The sequence below is a fragment of the Dunckerocampus dactyliophorus genome, chromosome 12 (genome assembly GCF_027744805.1).
Source record: "Dunckerocampus dactyliophorus isolate RoL2022-P2 chromosome 12, RoL_Ddac_1.1, whole genome shotgun sequence".
In the NCBI taxonomy this organism is placed as follows: Eukaryota; Metazoa; Chordata; class Actinopteri; order Syngnathiformes; family Syngnathidae; genus Dunckerocampus; species Dunckerocampus dactyliophorus.
The window spans coordinates 17,737,479-17,761,246 of record NC_072830.1 but is presented as its reverse complement, the minus strand read 5'-3'; the positions used below and the strand labels follow the sequence as shown (position 1 = coordinate 17,761,246).

General features: G+C 41.8%; 2 protein-coding genes across 5 annotated transcripts in view; one reads left to right on the top strand and one right to left on the bottom strand.

The window, feature by feature from the left end:
• Nucleotides 1-968: 968 nt before the first annotated feature.
• Nucleotides 969-10,749, bottom strand: shox2 (short stature homeobox 2). 2 transcript variants are annotated; one of them, XM_054795191.1, is made up of 5 exons: nucleotides 9,964-10,749; nucleotides 8,060-8,268; nucleotides 6,247-6,304; nucleotides 6,075-6,163; nucleotides 969-3,191 (listed from the first exon to the last, which is right to left on the bottom strand). In XM_054795191.1, exons 1-5 carry the CDS (start codon nucleotides 10,226-10,228, stop codon nucleotides 2,898-2,900), a joined length of 915 nt encoding a protein of 304 aa, XP_054651166.1. In that variant the 5' UTR covers nucleotides 10,229-10,749; the 3' UTR covers nucleotides 969-2,897. The 2 variants fall into 2 exon arrangements, with proteins under 2 accessions (XP_054651166.1, XP_054651167.1); XM_054795192.1 differs by having other exon boundaries at nucleotides 969-3,155.
• A 132-nt stretch (nucleotides 10,750-10,881) lies between these two features.
• rsrc1 (arginine/serine-rich coiled-coil 1) overlaps nucleotides 10,882-23,768 on the top strand; it is a 169,436-nt gene continuing 156,549 nt past the window's right edge. The window contains exons 1-3 of one of the 3 annotated variants that reach the window (XM_054795190.1): nucleotides 10,882-10,902; nucleotides 13,390-13,575; nucleotides 18,153-18,269. In XM_054795190.1, coding sequence (XP_054651165.1) covers nucleotides 13,406-13,575; nucleotides 18,153-18,269 — 287 coding nt within the window. In that variant the 5' untranslated portion in view covers nucleotides 10,882-10,902; nucleotides 13,390-13,405. Of the gene's footprint in view, nucleotides 10,903-12,956; nucleotides 13,023-13,389; nucleotides 13,576-18,152; nucleotides 18,270-23,768 lie in introns of those variants that run through there. The other 2 variants (XM_054795189.1, XM_054795188.1) reach the window with 2 other exon arrangements.

Here is a 23,768-nt window from a genome sequence, read left to right as displayed (position 1 = left end):
CTGATCAAATTCAAGGGAGAAACATGAGATCAAGCTGCGACAAGGCTCTCCTTTTGGCGCAAGTGCGCAAGTTGAGCCTACCCAATTGGATGGCAACTTCTGTTTGTCAGCATGTTGCCAATCATACACTGTTTGCAGAAACATTTATGATACACCATGACTTTCTACAGTCTTTAATGGAAGGGTGACGTCATTATTCTTGCTCATCGGACAATAAACTGCAGAGAAATGACATACGGTGAGGCACGCAGTACTGACTGCTTGTCACTGCCGTCCTTCTATAGAGAGGAAAGGCATCTGAGAGACTTTTAAGACTAAAAGCAAACAAGGAGGACTTTTACAACAAAGGAGCCTAACAGGGTTTTTCCTGAAGACGGCTAGGCACATGTATCACAAATATCTTTCAGTTTTATTTTATAAAAAAAAAAAAATGAAACGGGATTAAAGGGACCGTATGCAACTGGCTCAAGATGACATGTTTTGAAACCAAAAAACAAAAGAACATCACTGCTGGCTGACATATGTTATCAATAGCGGTTTCATAGGAAAAAAAGTCTATATTTTTCACAATTACAAGCTCAACTGCATAAAAATGATTGTAAATTTTACCTTGGTTTGGAATAAAATCGCGAGTGTTCATGGCTGTTGTTATTCCCGTAGATGTCGTAGCTCAGTAGTCACCGACTCTTTTTCAGCCCAAGGTCCCTTTACTTTCATGTTGTTGTTAAAATGGGCTATCAATTAATAGCTAACATGAGTAGCATTAACTTTGCCAAGTCGCTGTCATTAGCTGACAACAAACATAACTAATGTGAATGAAACTTGTTACGCGTATTTTAGCAACACAAAGCAGGAGGAGTCGGGACGTAATGCTTGTAGTACGTTCAAATGTTGGCGGGGAACCCGTAATTGAAAGCATTTTCACTGAAATTGAATGATTCTCTTCTTCTTCTTCTTATCCTGAAAGAGCAACCTGTATTAACATTAATTAGAGCACAAGAATTTAAAGTTCTCCACCAAAATCCAACTCCTGTTTTGCAGCGGCATTAGATTGTGTACCATAACGAGTGGGACATGCGTGCCTGCGACCTATCCGGGGGCAGCCCTCCCACGTTCAGTTCAGTTTCCCAGTTCCGTCTCCTCCATTTACCGGCGAGGCTGGCGATCAATAATTCAATAGATTTGGCGTCTAAATCCTGCCAGAGACACACAAACGCTCCAGACGAGTGCAGACTGTGTGTGAGATGGCTATTAATTAATAGCTCGGGACACTTTGTTGTTGCTGTTGTGTGCAGAAATTTGGGGGGGGGGATTGTAAGGTGATCTGGATGTGTATGATTGTGTTAAATGTTCAATAAGATGTGATTAAGATGTCAGGGAATGAATCAGTTTTGTGGTCACCATGTAAGAAAAGTATGCACATGTAATGCAAAATGCACATGACGTCATGTTAACAGGAGGTTCCAGCAGCAAAAATGCCAAAATAACGACAGGGTTGAATAGCTTTTAGAAAATACAACTGCAAAAACATGAGTGACCACTCGCTTTATCTGTTATCTCCCTGTTTTGTTAGCTTGTCGGCTGAAAATGATCAGTCCTCCTCTCCAAATGTTCCACAACCAAAAAGCATGAATATTGCATGAGTTTGGCACGGGAACAAGCAATGTTCCTCACACAGACCTGTCACTCGTGACGTTATCAAAAGACTTCCGCCAAAGTCATGAATTATTAAAAAAAAAACAACTAGAAGGCTTTACCAATAAATAATATTCACAACAAAGGCTTGCTATACTGCAATGAAAATGTCAACTCATTCATTAAAGAACCTTTAGTTAATTTATTATAGGAACAAAAAAAACATTTTGGTTAGGTGGATTCACGTTTCACATGTGATGGAAAATGTCATGATTTTTTTTTTTCTTTAAAAAAAAAAAACAAACAAACCCAGTGCCTCAGGTGAGTTCACTTTCACTGTTATTAAAAAACATCTTTACATACAGGAAGAATGTGACTTTTCATACACGAAAATGAAGTCAAGTACAAAACAAAAATACAAAAAGGAACGCATGTTCGCTCATACCTGTCAACATTTGCATGAAAAAATAAGGGGAATTTTCTGGGGAAATGGGGGAAATTCTGATATTCCGCCAGCACCCTCCCGAGAACCGGAGAAGATTTTTTTGCCATGAAAGTTCAAATACAGGAAACTATAATTCCGGAAGAGTTGGGCAAAATACGGGAGTATCCCGGTGGAGATGGGAAAGCTGACAGGTATGTGTTCGCTGTGTATAAACATATTTTACACGTGTCCGTACCGCTTTGTACAGTATTTTGTGTTATATACTGTTATTAAATATGGCATATATAACATAATGAGCTCCTTTAAAAGGAGATAAAACACCACTTATCCAAAAAAAAAGAGCACATATATTATGATCTCACATTTCTGGCTTCACCTTCACCGGGGGAGGCGGGGGGGGGGGGGGGTCCAAAAAAAGGGTCAAACATTCAAATGAGAGTTGACTCATGCAAACATTTTGGGGAGGAAGCCCCTCTCTGTTCCTTTTCATGGAGGGGAGGTGTTGGACTATAACGAGGCCAGCCTCTGTAAATGTTCCAAGTGAAGTCCTAATAGTCGTGGAATAATAAAACAGACTGCAGAATGGTTCGCCTTGTTTGACAAAGTATCGACCGTGCCAGCTGCATCCTCCTCCTCCTCCTTTTCTTCTTCACCACCAAGACCGGTCATGTTTTTGGCGTAGAAAAATCACCTCCGTAGGCTATCAGTCACATTTCATAATCTCATAAATAGCCTATATTCCTATAGTTATACTCATCGTCCTTCATTAGAAAAAAACATAAATAGCGTCCCGTTCGTTTCCGTCCCCCCTCTGACGTCACAGGCCCAGCGCCGCCGCGTGTTTTTTGGCCTTCAGTCTCAGGTCGGCGATGCTGGAGTTCTTGCTCGTGTTCTTGGCGGCGGCGGCGGCGGCCACCACCGAGGCGGCGGACGCTGACTCTGCGGCGAGCGTGGCCAGCGGCAGGCCGAAGGGCGGGGCCGGGAACATCATGTAGGGGGCGTGTGCCGCCAGGTGGGAGTGCAGGTGGTGCTGCGCGTGCGCCACGGCGCTGTCTAGCTGCAGCTGCGCCTGCACCTGAAAGGAGAAGGGCGGCACGTTGCAATGACTATCCTACAAGGGACGCACGCATGGGAGGGAGAGGGGGAGAGAAGGGGGAGAACATGCGTTAAGTTGGCAGTGGCTGATGGGTCATTCACTTGTACTTTTGTCACGGTGGAAATGGAACCTTTTTTGCCTTAAAAGGGCAGGGGGTAGCTAGCTATCAAAACCACAGGTGTCCAAAGTACGGCCCAGGGTGGCATTTGCAGCCTACAGCTCATTTTTCATTGATCCCTGGCCAATTGTAAAGATGTAATTAATGAAGATGATGATGATGAGCCACATTTATTGCTGCTTTGTCAGCAACAAAACTACAACGCACTGTAAATGTCACTTTTGGCGCCCCCTCTGGGTTGTGGTCAAAATGCTTCAGAGGACATGCCAGCACACATTGAATCCCTGAAAATTCACAGATTTTTGGTCAAAATGTTTTTCTTTCTCAGAAAATAGACCACAGAAAACACATCTCATTCGCGTTGCTTGATGATAATTTTTAAATGTTTGATAAAACAGGTCAAGTATACAGCAGAGCACTTAGAAAGCTTATGTCTTTATGCTTCACTGATAATGTTTTTTCATCAAGCACTGAGATTGCGCACTTGGTTCAGAGGTCCTTGAACGCACCATAACCGCAAAAGTTTGCTTGGCTACGGAAGCACTAGCTTCGACATTGATGAACACAAGTTCACAACTGGCGAGCAGTGTGGATTATGTAGACGTGGGTGGACAGACGCCTGGCCTAGACGATCAGTTTAAAGGCTACACCGTGCCTCCTATTCCATCGGTTCTTGGATCATCTTCCATTATCATTCCTAAACGGTGAGTATCTATCATTTTATACTCTAAATGTGTTTAATATGTGTGTGAGGCATATCCACGGCTTACACCAGGATTGTGTCGTGAGTGAACAATGGCAAATTAATGAGAAGGGGAGGGTTCTGGGGCCAAATCTAATGCAACATTTACAACAGTCGCTTTTATTGCAAATGTTGATCTGAAATCGGAGAACATCACTGCCAAGCTAGGAGGAGGGTGTGGACGACTCAATTCGCCAGGCGTCCCTGCACATAATCCCTCATGAAAAGAGATGTTTTTCAACCAATCTTGCTCACATTTCCCACACTTGTGCTTGTAAGTCCCCTTCAGGTGTGTACCAAATTTCCTGGTGATTAAACTAAACACCCTAAAGGTACAGTGGGTGTTTTGTAGTGCTGTGTGAGAAGTTTCAAGTCAATCTAACTTATGGGGCTTGCAGCACTACCATGCAGGTGCAGTTATGTTTTGTGTGCAGCAGTTCAGGAGTACGAGCATTAGCTAACGTTTTTTCACGCAACTGTACAACACAAATCCGAGATGGACGTTCTTTGGTTTTTACTCGTTTAATAAATGAAAAGTACCCACTAGAATGATTCTATTTTCCATATGCCCTCACTGGAAACGGTGTGAACACCCCTGATGTAAACATTAATAGCTGTTATTTATGAATGCATAAGCACAGTGATTGGGTGCACTCCGACCTGTAATTTCCATTTTTAATCCTAGACGCTAGTAAATTTTTAAAAATAGATCCTGAGACTCTGCAGCATTTAAATCCAGTCAATAAACATCTGAATTCTATCATGCTATTGCTAAATCAGTGTACCTTAAAGGTACATGAGAGCAACAACTCATAAATGCCCTTGCAGTTACACATGTGAATGTGTATTTTTGTATTAGTATCAGTATAGGTAAAGGGGCAGGGTAGAATATGCCCCCATATCCTAAAAGGTATAGAGGGGATGGGGATCCACTTTGATCACCTTTTTGTAAAACAAAGACGCTAAACCCAAATCCAATGTAGATTAAGATATGTGAAGCAGTTATTTTGTTAAAAACTGCCTATATGTCAGTTTTGTGTCCTAGAAGGGATGTCCGATATGATCAGCCGATATTGACATGAAAATGAGATATCGGTTCATTTCTGTCCATGATGATATCAGCGTGTGAAAGAGGACATTGTACTCCTTGTTAGCTCAGTATGTCCGCGGTCCGGATTTATTTCCAAGTTTTGTCTTCGGATTGTAAACATGCAATTTGCAATGACCGTAAAGCGCTGCAAGGGGGGAGTAAGGCGTCTTCCTTTCATAAAATATCACACCTCAGGAAGAATCCCTCTTCTGAATGAGTCCAGTTCATAAATTCAGGGATTGCATTTGTCCAGAGTTTCATACTTTGCACTTTACTTTGTTCTTATTCGGATGTTTGTGCAACTTTCCAAATTTAATGGCTACCAATGTTTAATTGGATTCTCATTTGCTTATTTATTAAGACTAACCTGTCTTACTTGTTGATAGGAGAACATGTTATTTTAGTTGACTCTTGGTCATCATTTCTTTTAAACGACTTTTTGAGACAAAATGTTTAAAATAAATGTGGCACTTTTGCAATAACTTGGATTGCATATTGCAGTATTTGTATTATTGTTGAAAGAAGCATTATGTGTTCATTCATTACACAGGATTTTGAGGAAAGAAGTGCTGATAGGTAATGAATTGCTGGACAATGTCGATATCTTGGATATTGGTATAAATAAACCAATATCGAGCATCTTCACTTATTAGTATCAGCCCGATATGTTGTAATTTTTGATATCTAATCCATCTTTAGTTGTCAGCATATGCCGTGGGCCAAAAAAAACAACAACTGCTGCCTGCAAAAGCCCCCTGCATGGCCAGACTTTGGACACCCCTGGTGTAGGCTTAAAAAACATGATCCATGCAATAATACGGACACCATCCAATCCCAAGCCTTGCTGCGTTGGCACATTGTTTGGGTGGCATTGCATCCACTCTACATGTGCCAAGGCAGCATCTTCTGTGGCTTGTAGGCCTTCAAGGAGCCTGCAAAGCAACTTGCCTGTTGGAATGGCATCCGTAAAGCCCCCACATTGACATATGGCGCCACACGACAAGCTTCAAACTGGTTGGCTGCTCCTATCAGGACTCCTGAAGAGGACAACAGAATGAGAAATGAGAACCTTCTCGAAAAACAAATAGCAATAGAATATACTGTACTGTGGTATGTATACCTTTATGTAACTGGTTCTCTTGCTTCCTGCATTTGGCTCTTCTGTTCTGGAACCAAACCTGCAGGGAATTAATTCCAAATGAATTACTGATCGGCAGCTGCTTGTGTAATCTCTCACTGCACGTGACAACAATCACCGGGAAAAAAAAATATCCCAAAGGTTCGTAGTGAACTATTAATGGTGCTGCTTAATTTTCACGATCACACTTCAGGAGGCAGAGCACGCGGGAGCAAATGTGCAAATAATCCATGAAAAAAAAAGACACTCGAAGGTATTGAATCCCATTTCAGGCAAATAGAAACAACCCTTGTGGAGATGTGCAGGACGATTGGACTATAATAAATAACCTTGTCAGCGTCCGTTTCATCTTTCTATACAGCAGCGTCCCTGAAGACTTGAATGGACTCTCTGCTATCGAATAGCAGCAGCTCTATCATGATGCTTCTGGACCTTTTTTTTTTTTTTTAAACCTCCCTTCTCTTCTTGCACTGCCTTTCCTTTTATTAAATGACCACTACCATTAATTATTCCTTATTCTAGAGGGAAATCCATGCCAAACGCTTTAAAAAGACACCACTATTTAAAGAATAAATACGGTGAGGACTTGGGGGAAAAAAAAACCAACCGTGTTAAATTAGCCCAGCACATATTGAAATAAAATAGATTTTGCTGTCAGTTTATATCATTCATTGACCTCTTTTTTGCACGCTTTAGAATTTATTGCATGATAAAAGCACAGGTATTGATTTGATTTGAACAGTCTCTGAAGGTGGTTAGATAAAGGAAGAAAAGAGTGGGGAAAATGTTCTATAGCAGATTTAGATTTTGGCTGGGAAAAGAAAACATTTAATGTATGCAAATCCCCGAGCACAATGCGTCTTATTGGGGAGATTCTAATTCAGGCATGGGGCAGACCTCCACAAAAAAACAAGTGTTACTTTCCTCATGAGCTAAGGCTGTCGTTATTATCTTTAATATTTCAAAAATAAAAACTATTGAATGCCATATCAAATGCTGACACTGGTGATGAATCAGATGAGAAGAGTTACATTGTCTCATCCCCCCCCCAAATACTCTCATTACACATGTCTGAGGACCACCACCACCACCACCACCACCACCACCCCTCCCTCCTCATCCTCCTTTGGAAGCCTTACTGGGTTTCTTGCCCAGATGGTCTTTGCTCATGGGCCCTCATGGTAACATGCACCAGGCCATGTATACACGCACACACACACACACGCTGATATAGCTACATTCAATGTGTATAATGAGGATTAAAAGCAAGCACTCACACATTCATTAATAGATGAAAACGTGCATATCTATTCATTCTTATGTGCATTTGTCCAGCAGCGCACATCGTGTGTGCATGTAAAAATCTTCTCGCGTTTATTTCACCATATTTCAAATTGAATTAAAATCACCCTGATTGAAAATGGGCTTATTTTCGTTTTCAAAAAAATAAAAAAAACAAGCAAATGAGGCAAATTGAGCTGAATCCTCTTTACAAAAAACACACATTAAATTATATACTGTAATTTAAATTGAACAATTACGGTCCTCTCCTTTCTTTCTTTTTTTTTAATCAGAAACCTTTTTTTTGGTGTTAGAATTACTACAAATTATGACGTATTATTATTTCGTCGAGTAAAAATGTATGCTGATGACGTTTTCCGATTTTTTAGTATGCAAAGTGATTTTTATGCATCATTATTATAAGTTAATTGTGTGTGTGTTCTTGTTGTTTTTTTTACTGTGCTTGTTTTTTTCCCCGTAAATGGACTTCATATGGAAAAGGCATGTTCCTAACCTGCACCCGGGCCTCGGACAGTCCCAGCCTCTGGCTCAGCTCCTCCCGCATGAAGGCGTCCGGGTAGTGGGTCTCGTCAAAGAGCCTCTCCAGCTCGTTGAGCTGCTCCAGCGTGAAGTTAGTCCGGCTTCTTCTCTGCTTGATTTTGGTCTGGGCCTCATCCTCGATGGGCTTGGACTCCTCTTTACTCTCCTTCATTGCCGTATTTCCTATACGGGTAGAAGCAATACATCAATTACTTCATGGTATGCGCGTCTTTGCACTTGTATGATTGATATGTCATGAAAAATAATTACATTTTAAGCGGTAATAATTTGCAGGTGCAGCAAATTTCAAGTGGAAGCACGTAAAGGCAACGAGACTAGAAATGTGTGATCCAGAGACGTGCACGTGCCCTCCCCAAACCTCAAAAAAGCGATCAGAGCTCGGATGTTTTGTCGAGCTACATAAAGCTCGTTAATTATTAACTGCTTATAAATATGCAAGCTCTCTGCGCTGTGCCCACTGCTGCCTGTGTGATCCACGCGCAAAACACACGGTCACATTTTAACAACCTTGCACGCAGCTTGCAGTTTTTTTGATCACCTTTTGATCGCCTTTTTACTTAAAAATTGCTTTTTAAAAATAAAAAGTCACAATCAATTGAACGCAAACCAGAAAAATACACTAAAATATGTCCAGTTTAATATTGGAATTGACTTCCTCGCCTAAATCTCTATAGTGTTCAGTTCAATGCACTTGAAACAAGCCTGCCATCACCTGCATATTCATAAAACGTGTGATGAGCAGCTTTTACACTCAGATCTTCCACCTGTGCACACATGTGCCCCTTGTTGCTGCAAAGCCTGCCTGCAGTTGATGCGCACATGACAGGGTTTGCATAATTCCCTCCTCTTTTCGATGGGTAAACATCCGCATTATTTTCTATTATTTTTAAATAGACCACCCAGCTGGAAATACATTAATTTTTTGAATAGATGTTTGTTTTTTTTTTTACTATAGCTATTAACTCTATCAAAATTGCTACAACGAGTGATTCTGTTATTTTTGCACCATGCAAATGACTTGAATGGTGGGGAAATATAATTCATCATACACTTGATAAATGCAATTTTTAACAGTCAACAGTAAGGCTGTAAGCATTGTAGAACGCATTTTTCTGCTAAAAGAAGAGTAAAAAACGGCGCTCATAGGTGAAAATAATAAATAATCATGCTTGATCAATAAAATGAATTTTTTACAAGAAGGCTGCAAGCATTTTAGATTTTTTTTTTGCTAAAACAAGAGTGGTGCAACAATAATAATGATACTTTTCTGAAGTATGGCGCACTTGAATGGTGGAGAGAATGTAATTTCTTATGCATTTGATCATAAAATGCAGTTTCAAACAGCCAATAAGAAGTATACAAGCATTTTAGAATGTTCATTTGCTGAATGAAGAGTAATAAACATGGCACTCTTCTAAATCATGGCGCATTTTGACTTGAATGCTGGCGAGGATACAATTGTTCATGCATTTAATGATGAAAATGCGATTTGAAACAGTCAACAAGAAGGCTGCAAGCATTTCAGAATTAGTTAGTCGCACTAAATGCCACTTTTCTCAAGCAATGTTGCATTTTGACTCGAATATTGGAGAAAATACAATTTGTCATGCATTTGATGATGAAAATGCAGTTTTTAACAGTCAAGATTGTAGAATATATATATATTTTTAAAGAAAATTGTTGCAACAGTAGTGAATGGCACTCTTCTGAAGCATGTTGATAATAATCGATGCTCTCCATGCTCCTTAAACCTGATAATCAGCCAAATTTAGTGGTTTTAACCCAATTGAGCACGTTTATTTAGCCTTATAGACTTCCTCCAAGGCAGATCCATACGCACGTATCGACTCTCCTTACCGTCAATGAGTTTGGGACTGCCGGCGTCTCTGGTTCTCTCCGGCCCGAGCATGTCTGTCTCCCTCGCCGGCGAGAGCGCAACGTTCCGGGCTACGACTGCTGCCGCAGCCGTCTCTTCTCGACTGCCGGGCTCCGCGGTTAAACTCTCCCGGCTCCCCGCTCTTGCGGCGCCGGTCTCCAGCACCTCCCTGTAGGTGATCACCTCCTTCCTCTCCTTGACTTTTTGATCGAAAGACTTAGACACGAAGGCGGTGAGCTCTTCCATCACTCTTTTTCCTCTCCTCTCTCAAAAGAGAAGAAAAAACGAACACACACCACTCACACACACACACTCACTCACTCACACACACACGCACGCTCCCTTTGCTCCACGACAGCTTAAGACATCAATGGTGTGGCCCCCTTGAAAATGTAGGTGATGCTGCCAACTCTCTAGGAAGGCACCACAAAAAATGGCACTTAAAGAGGCCCGTCTTCCTCGGCCAATTTCTCCTCCTCTGGTGCGGCGGAGTTGGGAACCTGCTGGTGATCCTCTATTGAAGTCACACTATTTATACTTTGCGGCGCCTTGCCCCCTTGATCCGTGCAAATTACCTCCCCTCAGGATGCCGAGATGAGCCCCCCCTCCTCATCCTCAACATCGTCCACCCTGGAAGTGAGAGAGTAAAAAAAAAAAACACATTAAGATGCGCCACTGCTGCTATTGGCCATTAATCCAAGATTGACAAGAAGGACTAATTAATTTAATTAAGCGCTCATTGGCTGCTATTGTCCTGAGTTACTTTTTAAACACCCCAGAGAATGCAATGAATCGCTCTCTTTCTTCCTCTCTCTCCCTCTCTCTCTGCAGGGGTGTGGCTTACAGATATGTGAAAATGACAAGAGAGGAGCACATGGATGAGGAGTCCTGACTCACTTCATCACAAAAATCACAGGCAGGTACCAAAATACAAGGGAAAAAAGACAGGTGGACCTGCACTTACTGAAGAATATTTGCATTTTTTTGGTGCACATTCTAATAATTGCACTCCCTGGTCATATCTCGCATTTGCTGTTCATTCTCATGCCATCATTTTGCAAGTGGCATACTTCAATGTGAAATGATCATGCGTGATTCAAATAAATCAACATTACCATAATAATTTATGATCGAGGCTATTTCATGATTCAGTAATTTATTTCTAACACTGACTTTTTTCCCTTTTATTCAAAAAATATACACGTTCTTTACTCCTTTCTCTCATTAGAAAGGCAGTAACAGGTGAACATGTTAAACGCAGAAAGTGAACTATCAGTAATTGCTGAGCTCTCATTCTTCCTGCTCCTTTTCGGACATGTACAAGTGTAAACGTCAAAGGGATTTCCTCAGGGGCCCCAAAAAATAGATATGTGGCGACAAAAGATGCCTGTGGGGGGCCCAGTGTGATGTTTTGTTTAATCCGTGGGACCCAGAATACCTGGCGTGCTGCCATAATTATTCATGACGTATGTATGGATGGAGTAATTTCTTTTTAACGTTTCCTTTTTCCCCTTTTCTTTCATCCTTGCAAAAACTATACACGTTGCTTATTCGTTTCTATTCTTACAAATCAGTAACAGGTGCTAAACACAGAAAGAGAACAAACTATAGCAGTAATCGCTGAGCTCTGCTTCTTCCTACTCCCTTTCGGACATGCCTGTCAGTCTGAACTTCCTTACATTTACTATGAATCAACATCGGTGCAATTTAATGTTTAATTAAAATGGTAAATGCACCACTATTATTGCTGCATTATAGAATTAAACCATACCTTTGGTTTATTCATCCCAGTGTTGCTTTATAATCTGCAAATGACGAGCCTTAAAATGATCAGCATTAGTAATAACCATATCCCGCTTCATAATAATTCTCAGTGGGCCTTTTAGGGCCATCATTACGATGTTAAATAGCAGCTAAACGTTCAATTAACGCGCGTCTTGCCGCCACGTTGCCAATGGGCTCTCTAATTACTGCTGCAGAAATGATTACTATTAGTTTTATTGCCTGTGTTTGCAGAATAAACAAAAACATGCAGAGAAAAGAAATACCAATTAAAACAGGATAAAACTGTTTTTAATAAAATGAAAGAAAATGAAAGAAAACGTCCGGATGAGTTTGATGCTAAATGTGTTTATTGATAATCTATTTCCACGCCATCATAATAATTCCCCCGGATTAAATATTAACGACTTTTTTTTTCCATCGTGAACCTTTAGGCATTAATTACTGCATGCTGAAAGCAGCATGAATCCCTAATTGAGGTGATGAGCATCCTGTTTACCCTGCAACCCGAATTAATTTGTTGCAGGCAAATTGTATTATGGATTCATCTGCACCTACAGCCTCCTAATGTGTTTGCACTCTTCATTTTCCATGCTGCAATTAATGCTGTTTAGCCGAGACTCGTGTGAACGATGCCTTCATGTGTGGCAAAGATGACCTCATGCAAATTAGCTCAATGCTCCAAACGAATCTGCATGCTTTTGATATATATATATATTTATATATATATATATTTCTGTGTGTGTGTGTGTGTGTGTGTGTGTGTGTGTGTGTGTGTGTGTATAGCCTACGTCATGCATAAACATTTACCTTTAATTAACTGTAGACTGGGAAGGGCAGTACAGCGCGTTACTTAAAGGTAAATCAACGTAATGTAGCGCCATTGAATCTGCGTTAATTAATTAAATGATCGTTGTCAAAACAGTGAATAAAACTTAATTATATTGTTTTTGTATTACTATAATATGACCTATGTACAGTATTTAAGACTTGTATTTAAAGTTACAGTATTCACCTTTATAAAACTGTATTAATAATAAATGCATTCATGAACAAAATATACATTATAATTAACGTCTCAACAGTGAAAATGAATGAAAAGCCACCCAATACGTCATCAGACACAAGCAGTAGATCTATCGATTGTTTTGCGTTTAACTAGACAGGGTCCTACTCTATCGATGCTCTCCAATTTGACTAGTTCTGTCCGGTAGTGCCTCGCATATGTGTTGTGTGGCTCTACAACGCCGGTGAGAAGGTAGATTTATAAATAATATCATATAATTTTCACTCGTTTATCCTCCGTGAGAGAAATACTGCATCTAAGGCATCGGTGCGCCAAAATGGGCTTCTGTAAAGTCACGGATTTAGAAAGTGACGTTGTTTGAGTTAGCCGTCCTAGCTCGCTAGCTAGCCAGCTAGTAGCCAGTCAGTCCAAACAAACCGTAGCTAAAGATATGGTGCTGAAAACATAATTATGCAGCAGGAATGCACTGTTTTGCTTGAACGTCTATTTTAAGATAACCTGCACCATGAGTTACTTGTTTGAGCTGTTTGAATATGTATAGATGTGAAAGTGTTGACAAGCATTAACCATCTCTCTGTGCATCTGTGTGTCCCCTCAGCTGACAGCCAACCAGCATGGGTCGCCACACATCCAGCAGTGATGAGGAAAGCAGGAGCAGAAAGAAACGGAAACAACGTCGCCGTTCATCATCCTCTTCATCGTCTTCATCCTCCGGAAGCAGGGTGACCGGCAGCAGGAGCCACAGGTCCAACCGCCGGAGCCGCTCACGGTCTAAGGACAGGAGGTGAGTGCATGTGTTTGCTAAGTAGCAAACTTCCCCTTGTATCTTCATGCAACAACACTACATGGAGATCCACTTGACACACTACACAACTACTCTCATGTCACTAAAAGCACCAATCATGTGTTTAAAAAAAAAAACATTTCTTATGCATGGGGAAAAGTATTTCTTTCATAATTACTTCACGCCACATAGCCAAGTTAGGGTACACTTTATTTTTTGATATCGTAAAAGACTGCAAGGCAGCACGGTGCAATAGTGGCTCGCACGTCTGCCTCTTTGGAATTTGCTTGATTTTCCCTTACTTATGTGGGTTTTCTCCAAGTGCTCCACCACCCCCAGAACGTGCAGGTTAGGTTAAATTACTGACCCTAAATTGTCCACAAGCATGAATGTGGGTGTCTATACCTCGCCTTTCGCCCAAAAATCAACTGGGATAGGCTCCAGCTCACCCATAACCCACATGGGAGCAAGCGGTGTTGAAAATGGAGAAGCTGGATAAAAAAGTCGGCATGACTGTTGCAGGCTGTCAATTCAGCACGTTACTGTCAAAAGTTGTGATTATTTTTTTCAAGCTGCTGCGCCTCCCCTGAAGTCTTCTGGTGCCTCACACTGAAACGTGCTGCTGTCGACAAAACACCTCGTTGCTGTCACTACTGCACATGAACATAAATTACTTGGGCTACAGACGCCGTACTCATACTTTAATATGTGGCTACAGGTGGTTCTCGGGTTGCGAATAATTGTGGTAAGAATGTGGTAAGTTGAGTTTTAGTGCAAGTCGAAACTTATACATTGAATGCCTTTGTACCTTCTTAAAATATTGTCCCAGGCTAGTCTGGAAGGATAAACTCTTCTCCTCACAGATCCCTTTGTAGCATTCATTAGCAGTGAATAATCTTTATCCTTAATGATGGTCACCACAGTCGAGCAGTTGGGACCAAAAGAGCAGCTCATATTCAGCTCTGAGCTTTTATGCTCATTTTCACTTCCACGATGATGGCTTTACTTTTCTGGTGCACTGCCATTGGGGAGACATAATGAAGTGCAATGAGTCAAGAACAGCCCGTATTCTTCCGCCGACAGCGCTCTGCAACTGCTTCTCGTGTTTATGGACCAAAATGAAATTTTAATGAATTTATGGGAGCACATTTGTAATCACGATGTCGTAACACAGAACACCATACACAAAGGACCACCTGTACTATGTACACTGTGTACGGTGGAACCTCGGTTAGCGTCCGCTCAAGTTAGCGTGTTTGTCAACTTCAAAAATTTACGGCAAAATTTAAGTACATTTTCCGCTTAGCGTACCGTACTGCTACAGTACATGATGCCAACCGAAACCGGAAGTCAGCTACGTAGCCCGTCTATGACGTCATCAGCCGTTGACTCTCAAAAATGTTATCACAAAACACATTTTTACAGTTTTACATGCATACAACAATTTTAAATGCATGTAAATGACACATGAAAGGGATAGATGAACATTTAAGGCAGGTAATAGGAACCTTAAATGCTCATTTATCCCTGACATTCATCATTTTTATTAATTATATGCATTTGGAATTGTTTACTACGTGTAAAACTATAAAAACGTGTTTTGTGTTAGTATTTTTGGCTTTCTGGAACAGATGAATTGGATTTCCATGATTTCTTATGGGAAAAATTGAATCAGGTACCATTCGTTTCGGTTAGAGTCGCACCACTGAAACGAACAAATGGAGCTAACCATGGTTCCACTGTACTTAGTTCCTGAGTGTGCATAATTTTGACGATGTAATGCTGTCTCAAATTTATTACTGTCGTTCCGCACTTACCAGAAATGACTGTCGCAATATTTATCCGCTTCCTCTTCTGCTCTCCTTTTTAATTGTGAATTGCAACCACTCATGTGAATCACTCCTCTTGTGCTACGTAGCCAGGATGGCGATGATTGCGGGCGGTTAGGGTCCATCGCTTTATACTCACCATTTGGGGTGTGTTGAGTGCAACATTTGGGTACTTCTCAGTGGATCATACTTATGCGCTCAAAATGCTACGTGTATGTTTTGAAGTGCGCACTTTTTTGCACTTTTTGTCATCAAAAAGCAAAGTCAAAGGTGTGTATCTTTTGACAAATGACAGAAATATTACATTATATTTTCTAAGTGCTGTATCTGGAGGCATTCCTCAAATCTCACTTTCTAGCTTCTACAAACTTTGAGATGCAACGATTATTCATGACTATTCTTTGAGATGACTTTAGTGAAGTGGAAAATAACCCCTGTCCAACATCCCATTTGTCTTGTTACAGTAGTTTGGCCCCACTTGGACGTGATTAACACTGTTTAGAATAGTAATAATTCATGCAAAACAAAAGGTCAGGATAGATAAAGTATCATGCCCAGCTTAAGCTGCAATTTATTCATCATTGGCACTGAGAAAGGAGGAGGTTTCTTCTTCTTTAAAGGCTACAGCGGATGGAGCCGATCCCCTCCGTCAAAGCATCCATCTATCCACGGCTGCCACCGGCTGCGTGGGGCTCTGCTCAGACAAGGCCAGTTGATGGTAATTATTTATGAGGTCTGGTCAAGGTCCATTACCACTGATGGGAAGTCATTGCCTGTCTGCGTAGGGCGGGGGCTGTAGTAAAAACCCTGGGAGCCTTCGTCCCTCATCTACTCACCAATACATTTTGATCAATTAAAATGCGTATGTGGCGGAAGAAAGAAAAAACAAACTCTCAGCTAGTTACAGTACATTGTGATGACATAATTAAGTAATACAGCGGAACCTCTGAGGATGAACACGTGATGGATGCATCGGGAAGTGGAGTGCCCTGCGCTCATTCATGCTTAACTGTCGTAAGTGTAAGAAGAAGTTAACCTCGCCTCCAGTTTCTTCAACTTACATTTCTACATTCTCAGCCATCGTACAAGTGTAAAAATAAGTGAGCCGACTGATGAACTACTACTGTACTAACTGGAAAAAAAAAAAGCTGATCATCTTTTGACGTGGGACGGAGAAAGGAGGCTTGCTGAAGGCGAGTTGACATCTTGACAAGACGATATACGAGATTGGCTCCACGAGGGTGAGATTAAATTTTAACATTAATTTTAAGAAAAGTACAATTAAAAAATATGACTGGACAAACAAAGTTTTTAATTTAACCTAGTCACAAAACAATGCAGGTGCATTTTGAAATGTTTATTGTTCCACAAGTTGACACTAAACGTGTCAATTGTTATTATTTTATATTATTGATATTTTTGAGACCAAATAAACCACTGTTATGCGGATATATGGTTATAATAATATTATTATTATTATTATTAACAATAATAATAATATATGATCATCCATGTAATATTTTTAAAAATATGTCACCTTTCACTCAGTAACGTTGTGGAATTGCCATTTGTAACGTGTATTTTCTCACATGCAGTTCGTACTGTCTAGCGTTTGCAGCATTTCATGAAATGCTGGCTTTTCACATGTATTAAAGAGCAGCATTTCTTCGGCGATGTATTTAACTACACTCTCTGTGAAGTTGTGGAATCGCCATTTGTAACGTGTATTTTCTCACATGCAGTTCGTACTGTCTAGCGTTTGCAGCATTTCTTGAAATGTACAAGTACAAGAAGGTTTTGAGCTTTTTAATACCTTCACAAAAGTGTTGAAAATTTCAGGATAAATACTAAGAAAAATACAAAGTTGGGGGGTGCGGTGGGGTGTAATGTCCAGTTAGGCCCACAACCTCAAGTAGGCTTTGACTTTTGGCCCCCTGTGCGATTTGAGTTTCACGCCCCTGGTGTAGATGCTCACTCGGTGCACTTGAGAGCTGTGTTTTTTTGAGCAGGAGAACAGCAATAAAACGGGCCTGTGAACGAGAACAAAAGTAAAAAGGTTCTGGATCAGACGCTTGTTTCAGTCTTTTTTGTTAAGTTTGTTTCATTTTGGGTGAGCCAACACTGCACCTACAGAAAAGGGTTACTACTGTTCGGAAAGTGTGCAGTGTTGGAATGTGGATCGGTTCTCGCTCAGGGGATCTAACTTTTAGAATACTTTTCACCTTTTCTGCACCGCTTGAATCTCGTTTGTGCCATTTAGCTAGTTCTTCTGTTTTTATTTGCCTCTCTTCCATCCCCGCGCAGCATCTCCCAAAGGACACGGGAGTGTGTGTTTTGCATGAGTGGTGGATAGAAAATAGGTGTTTTTTTGGCTTTTTGTGGAAACAATACTTTTTTTTTTTTTTAATGAATGTTTCTCAGTTTGCGCTGCTCATTCACCCACTCATAAATGCCTCCTGCTAAAATATATCAACAGGAGCACGGTGTGAGTTGCTTGTGCGATAGATGATACACACATTGCTTGCAGGAGAGCACCAAAGGGCCCCCATGGAGGAACTTGGAGGGCAGTTGACATGACTCTGCTGCCCCTCAGCTGCGTGCACTGATGCAAAGTAGCTGTTAGAACCTTCTGATTGAGAGCTCGTGTTGGACGTCTATGGCTCATCATAACAATTTAAACTCGGGTTCAGTGTTGCCTGATTGTGTTATTTGCAAGTCCAATTTGACTTAAATGTGTGTGTGTTTCAGACGGAAGAGACGTTCAAGCAGTAGCTCGTCCCACAGTTCATCCCGCAGGAGGAGGAGTCGTAGCGGGGACAAGGGGAGGAGCCACCGCTCACACAGGTCACGCAGCCGAGACAGAAGGTAAAAAAAAATAAAATCCACAATCATTCCCCTAATTTTGTGATCATTAACATCATTATCACAGTATCCAGTTATAACTCATCACTGATATCACTGATATCATTGATCCATTCTGACCAATCAGTTCACTGAACCCACACACCACCACGCAGATGGATTTAAGTTAATGCCATCTTCATACAGTATCATGAAATGAATGGTCATTAAATACATCCATCCATCCATTTTTTATACCGCTTCTTCCTCATTAGGGTCGCGGGGGCATGCTGGAGCCTATCCCAGCTGACTTCGGGCGACAGGCGGGGTACACCCTGGACTGGTCGCCAGCCAATCGCAGGGCACATATAGACAAACAACCATTCACACTCACATTCATACCTATGGGCAATTTAGAGTCGCCAATTAACCTCACCTGCATGTTTTTGGAATGTGGGAGGAAGCTGGAGTACCCGGAGAAAACCCACGCGCACACGGGGAGAACATGCAAACTCCACACAGAAATGCACATTTATTTGGCAGAGAGAATGGGGAGAATCAAACCCAGGTCTTCCCGATCTCCAAGCTGTTACTGTGTTGGCCAACGTGCTAACCACTAGACCACCGTGCGGCCCCATTAAATACATAAATAATAATAATAAAATTGCCATTAAATAAATAAAAAAGTAATCAAATAAATTCATATTACATTAGATAATTAGAGACCTTATGGAATGAATAAACACACGTTTTGTGTGTTCACAATGTTAAAAGCAAGTTGGCGGTTTTCTATGTCATGCCATCACCAGGTGGACTAACATCTAAAATAAAATGGATTTTGCTCAGTTAGTAAAATTGCATAGTGGGAGCTTTGTGTCTTTAGCTGGTGACCGTGGACTCCAATCACATTGCTTTGGTGTCGTCCCCATACCACATTCATTTTTGCATGGTAAGTGTGCCTTGCTATGATATGCTGTGATGTATCAACCAGCATTCTAGCACTTTTATGCACTTCCGTGGCAATTTATTGTTATTTTTTGTGAAGAAGGTTGGTAGTTTTCTGCATAAATTTTACTTTGCACAAGAATGTTGCTTTGTACAGAAATGCGCAATGACAATCAAGACTCTGTCGATCTCTATATGACATGAATGCAGGCAGCATCGTGTCCAATCCTTCCCAAATCTCTTTTCATGCCAACTCTCTATGAACTCATTAATGTGATTAAAACACCATTGTGACACACTGATTTGTTTATTAATATTGTAATCACTATATCCAGTGTCACTTATTTTCTTTTTTGTGTCAAGAAAGTAATGGATTCATGAATTCAACACCTGCACCACACAAACACACACACACTTGGAGAGCTAGCAATGTATCCCTTTCAACGACATAAAGGCAAAGTCTCCCTGTGTGGTGCTCCATGTCATTAGCATAGCTAATCTGGTGCTAATGAACCAGTAAACTGTTCATTTTTTTTTCTTAATCCCTCACACATACGCGAAAGCACAGATGCACAACTGAGCAGTCATAATTTATGCGTGAGCAAGGCCCTTTGTTTGTTTGTGTATGGCTGCAAGGGGAGAGCAGAGATCATTTTAATCACAAAAGGAAAAAAGTGTTTTAATATCCTCATTAGGGGGGTGTCACCATGAAGGCTCCATGAGACTTTTGACATTTGAGTGCTTGATGATGCTGCGTCACCATCCAGCCTGATGTTTAAACTTTTTACAAATTTAGCGGTACGAGTAACGACCGGAACCAGGCAGCCAATCACCACGGTGCTGGTGATTCAAACATCTGTCCAGAAAACGGCTTTATTGGTGTGATTCTGAGATGAAAGGTGGCACAAATTTGGGAGATTTAAAACTACAGTCTGACAGCGGTGCATACTAACACCAAACAAGCGCTGTGATTACGAAAGTTGTGTAATCGGCTTAGTGAGGCAGGAGCAGGTGGGATGGGTTGGTTGCAGTGCCAGAGAAATTGGGGCGGATGTGAGGTGGTGTACAGAACGGTCGTCATGTATTGGAAACACACCAGGAAATTTACAATACTCTCTGTTATTGTCTGATGGACTATTTTTTTTTCTTTTGTTTGCACAATCACTTGTTGGCCACACAGTCATGAGGTTGGGACGATCTGGGTTTGAATACCCGTTTGGGCATCTCTGTGTGGAGTTTGCGTGTTCTCCCCGTGCGTGCGTGGGTTTTCTCCCGCTACACCGGTTTCCTCCCACATTCCAAAAACATGCATGTTAGGTTAATTGGAGACTGTAAATTGTCCATAGGTATGAATGTGAGTGTGACTGTTTTTTTGTCTGTATGTGCCCTGCAATTGACTGGCGACCAGTCCAGGGTGTACCCCACCTCTTGCTCGAAGTCAGCTGGGATAGGCTCCAGCCTAGCCCTGCGACCCTAGTGAGGAAAAGCGGCATAGAAGATGGATGGATGGATGGATGGATGGATGGAAGTTGTTCATCAGCTGATCAAAACTGTAAGACCACAGCCTTTGAAAGCCAAAAAGTGAAGATTGTTAGTAGTGCTGAGTGCAGTCCAATAACCATCAGGCAGCATCTGTGAGAGCTCAAAGGCCTTGTCTCCTACAATGCCACAAAACTGCCTGTTAGGAATCTGAACGAGAGCACCAAACATGGGACATTGAAAGGTGGACTAAAGTTTTATTTTCTAATGAGAATTTTTTTTTAACCTTGATCATCTTGATGGCTTCCAACGTTGCTGGCCTGACAAGGAGATCCCAGCTGAGATGTTTTCCACACGGCACAGTGGAGGGGGCACCATCATGATCTGGGGTGCTTTTTCCTTCAGTGAAACAATGGAGCTTCAGGTTGTGCAGGGGTGTCAAACGGCAGATGGCTATGTGGAGATGTTGCAGGGCGCATCCGTCATGATTGAAGGCCCTTGTCTGTGTGGTAATGACTGGCTTTTTCAACAGAAGCCATCTTCACCACCTGAAGCAACATTCCCACTAGCCTCCTGCAAACACTGGCATCAAGCATGCCCCAAATTTGTTTTGAGGTGATCAACAAGAATGGTGCAGCAACTCATTATTGAGTCCTTTTTTTAAACTCAATTTTTATTTCAGGTACGTTTTTTTAGCTATGGTCGTAAACTTTTGATCAACACTCTTAATACACAACATAATCATCAATCTCACTTATTCATATAACTCACACAGAGCAATGAAGAACTTCATGCTGTGTCTCCTTTCTTCTGCTGTGGCTGTGCTCTGTGTGCTATGAGGCGTTCAGGTGCTCTCGTAATTATGTTAGCCCCTAATTGTTTTTCATTTTTATTCACGTACACCCTATGACAATGGGCGTATCCCTGGGAGTATGCGTACCCCACTTTGGGAAGCTAGGTGCTACGGTACTGTGTCTAAGCGGCAGTTATCATAAATACCTGGCAGTAGGATTGATGGCATTAATTATATAACACATAAACACATGGCATACATGTACGTGCATGTGTATAAACAACTATACCACCACCACGTTCCACACTTGAGTACTGATCAGAGCACACACAATACACAAACTCAACTTTTGGTTTCAAGTGTGAGTGCCTCCTAAGTGGACATGACAATTAATTGAGACACGGCGGAGGCCATTGTTTGAAATGATACAATATCTATCTTGCATACAGTGGTGAGGACTGAGAGCAAGGTAGGTGTGGACTGTACAGGTCCTTCTACTGCCATAAGTCAGTCAGTCAGTGTGCACGTGCGTGCGTGCGTGGGTGTGTGTGTGTGTGTGTGTGTGTGTGTGTGTGTGAGGTCGTTGGCTGATGGATCAGGGGACGATTGAGTGGACAGGGTCTCATGATGGATACACAGATAGGATATGAGCTGCCGCATGTTACCCCCACGCCATCCTGACACCAACACAGGAATATGAAAGAGGGACAGGAAGTTTGAAGCCAGCAGAAAAGTTGAAGAGGGAAGACAAGAGAGTAGAGAAAGAAACAGGAATAACACCCAAAGGGAAGATTAGGACTTTAGTGAGGGAACATTACCTTCTTTGCCATTGCTCCTGTATGAATAAAAATAAAAAGATACACAAATGAAGAATACTGTTCTGCGGTGTGGTTACCATCAATCGTGGCTCCCTCGCTCGCTCTTCCCTTTTTTTTTTTTTCCTGTGCCCTCAATCAGGAGGGCCTGGCCCCCCAGAGGCAGTCAATCTTGCCCTGAAATGTAAAACAGACAAGAGGAGCAGATTACCTATTTGCCATTAATGTTTATTCTCTTTGATCTGAGCAGGCATACCGCGCCTGTGTGTGTGTGTGTGTGTGTCTGATTGAGCGTATTTATGCGTGTGAAGGTGTGTGTGTGTGTGTGACTGCTCGGTGTGGCGGCGGAATACAGCATTCTGATGTGTGCGGCCTGGTTCCGACATCGACTACGCAGCCTCTCATCACAACCTGATCACAGGCTTGTCTTGCGGTGCGCCGTGCTCTCGTGTGCGACCACCACTGGGGTTGTGCGTGCGTGCGTGCGTGCGTGCGTGCGTGCGTGCGTGCGTGTGTGTGTGTGTGTTTCAGTCAGTCATTCTGTCAGAGAAGCCCATGCTTACAATGTCCGTAAGAAGCACACCTGTGCAAGGTAATCAGAGCATCTTTGTATGAAGACAGGCATTGGGTTAGTCCCATAGCATGACCGTAGCTGTGTAATGGTCCAACACAGAACCACTCCACTTCTCGCGTGTGCATTGGCCTGCTATTTATTTCACTCAGCAATTCCCCCCACCTCCTGTATGAGATGAGGTGTCGTACATCTGCTAGATAGCTTTTCCCGTCTCTCCCCGATGTGGATGTGGAGTGTGCAAGGTCACACCGGGGGAGGGATGAAGACAAGAGGTGGGCTGACCAAAATGAACGTCTTTTTTTACCGCACCACCTGGAGATCAGTATTTCCCCCAAGTGTTGTGTATCAACGCACAATGTAGCAGGTGGTTTTGGGTGTCACTTCCTTTTTTTTTTATTTAATTTCTTTACAGGGAGTGTGTTTGAGGACATGATGTGAAATCTGGTTTCCTTGACAAACATTTGGCTATTACAGTATGAGAGAGTCGTAGGGGTTCATTGGATTGTACTGATGAAATATAGTAAACAACTCTAAGATCTTCTCTCATATTGGATGCCATCAGGGGTTCCTGGAACTCAAAGAAACCTGGGCATGTTATTATATTGTAAAACTGCCATGTGGCCCAGTTTCCTCTGTTTCACAATGTAACCATACTTGTGCACGTTTCCCCTTAATGAACTGCAGATCACCAGTGTCAGCAGCACGCATGCAGCCCCAGACACAATTATGTTTCTACTCACTTGTGTTGGTAGCTAGTTAGAGAATGACAATGTGTTGAGTCATTTTCAGTGAATAGTGAATCTATACTGTAATACAAGAGGCACACAGACTACTCTATAGTATACCCAAGTTTTTACCTTTGACAAACGCTGTGATTTAGGGCATCTTCCGACTTCCCATCATTGTAACTTTGTAAA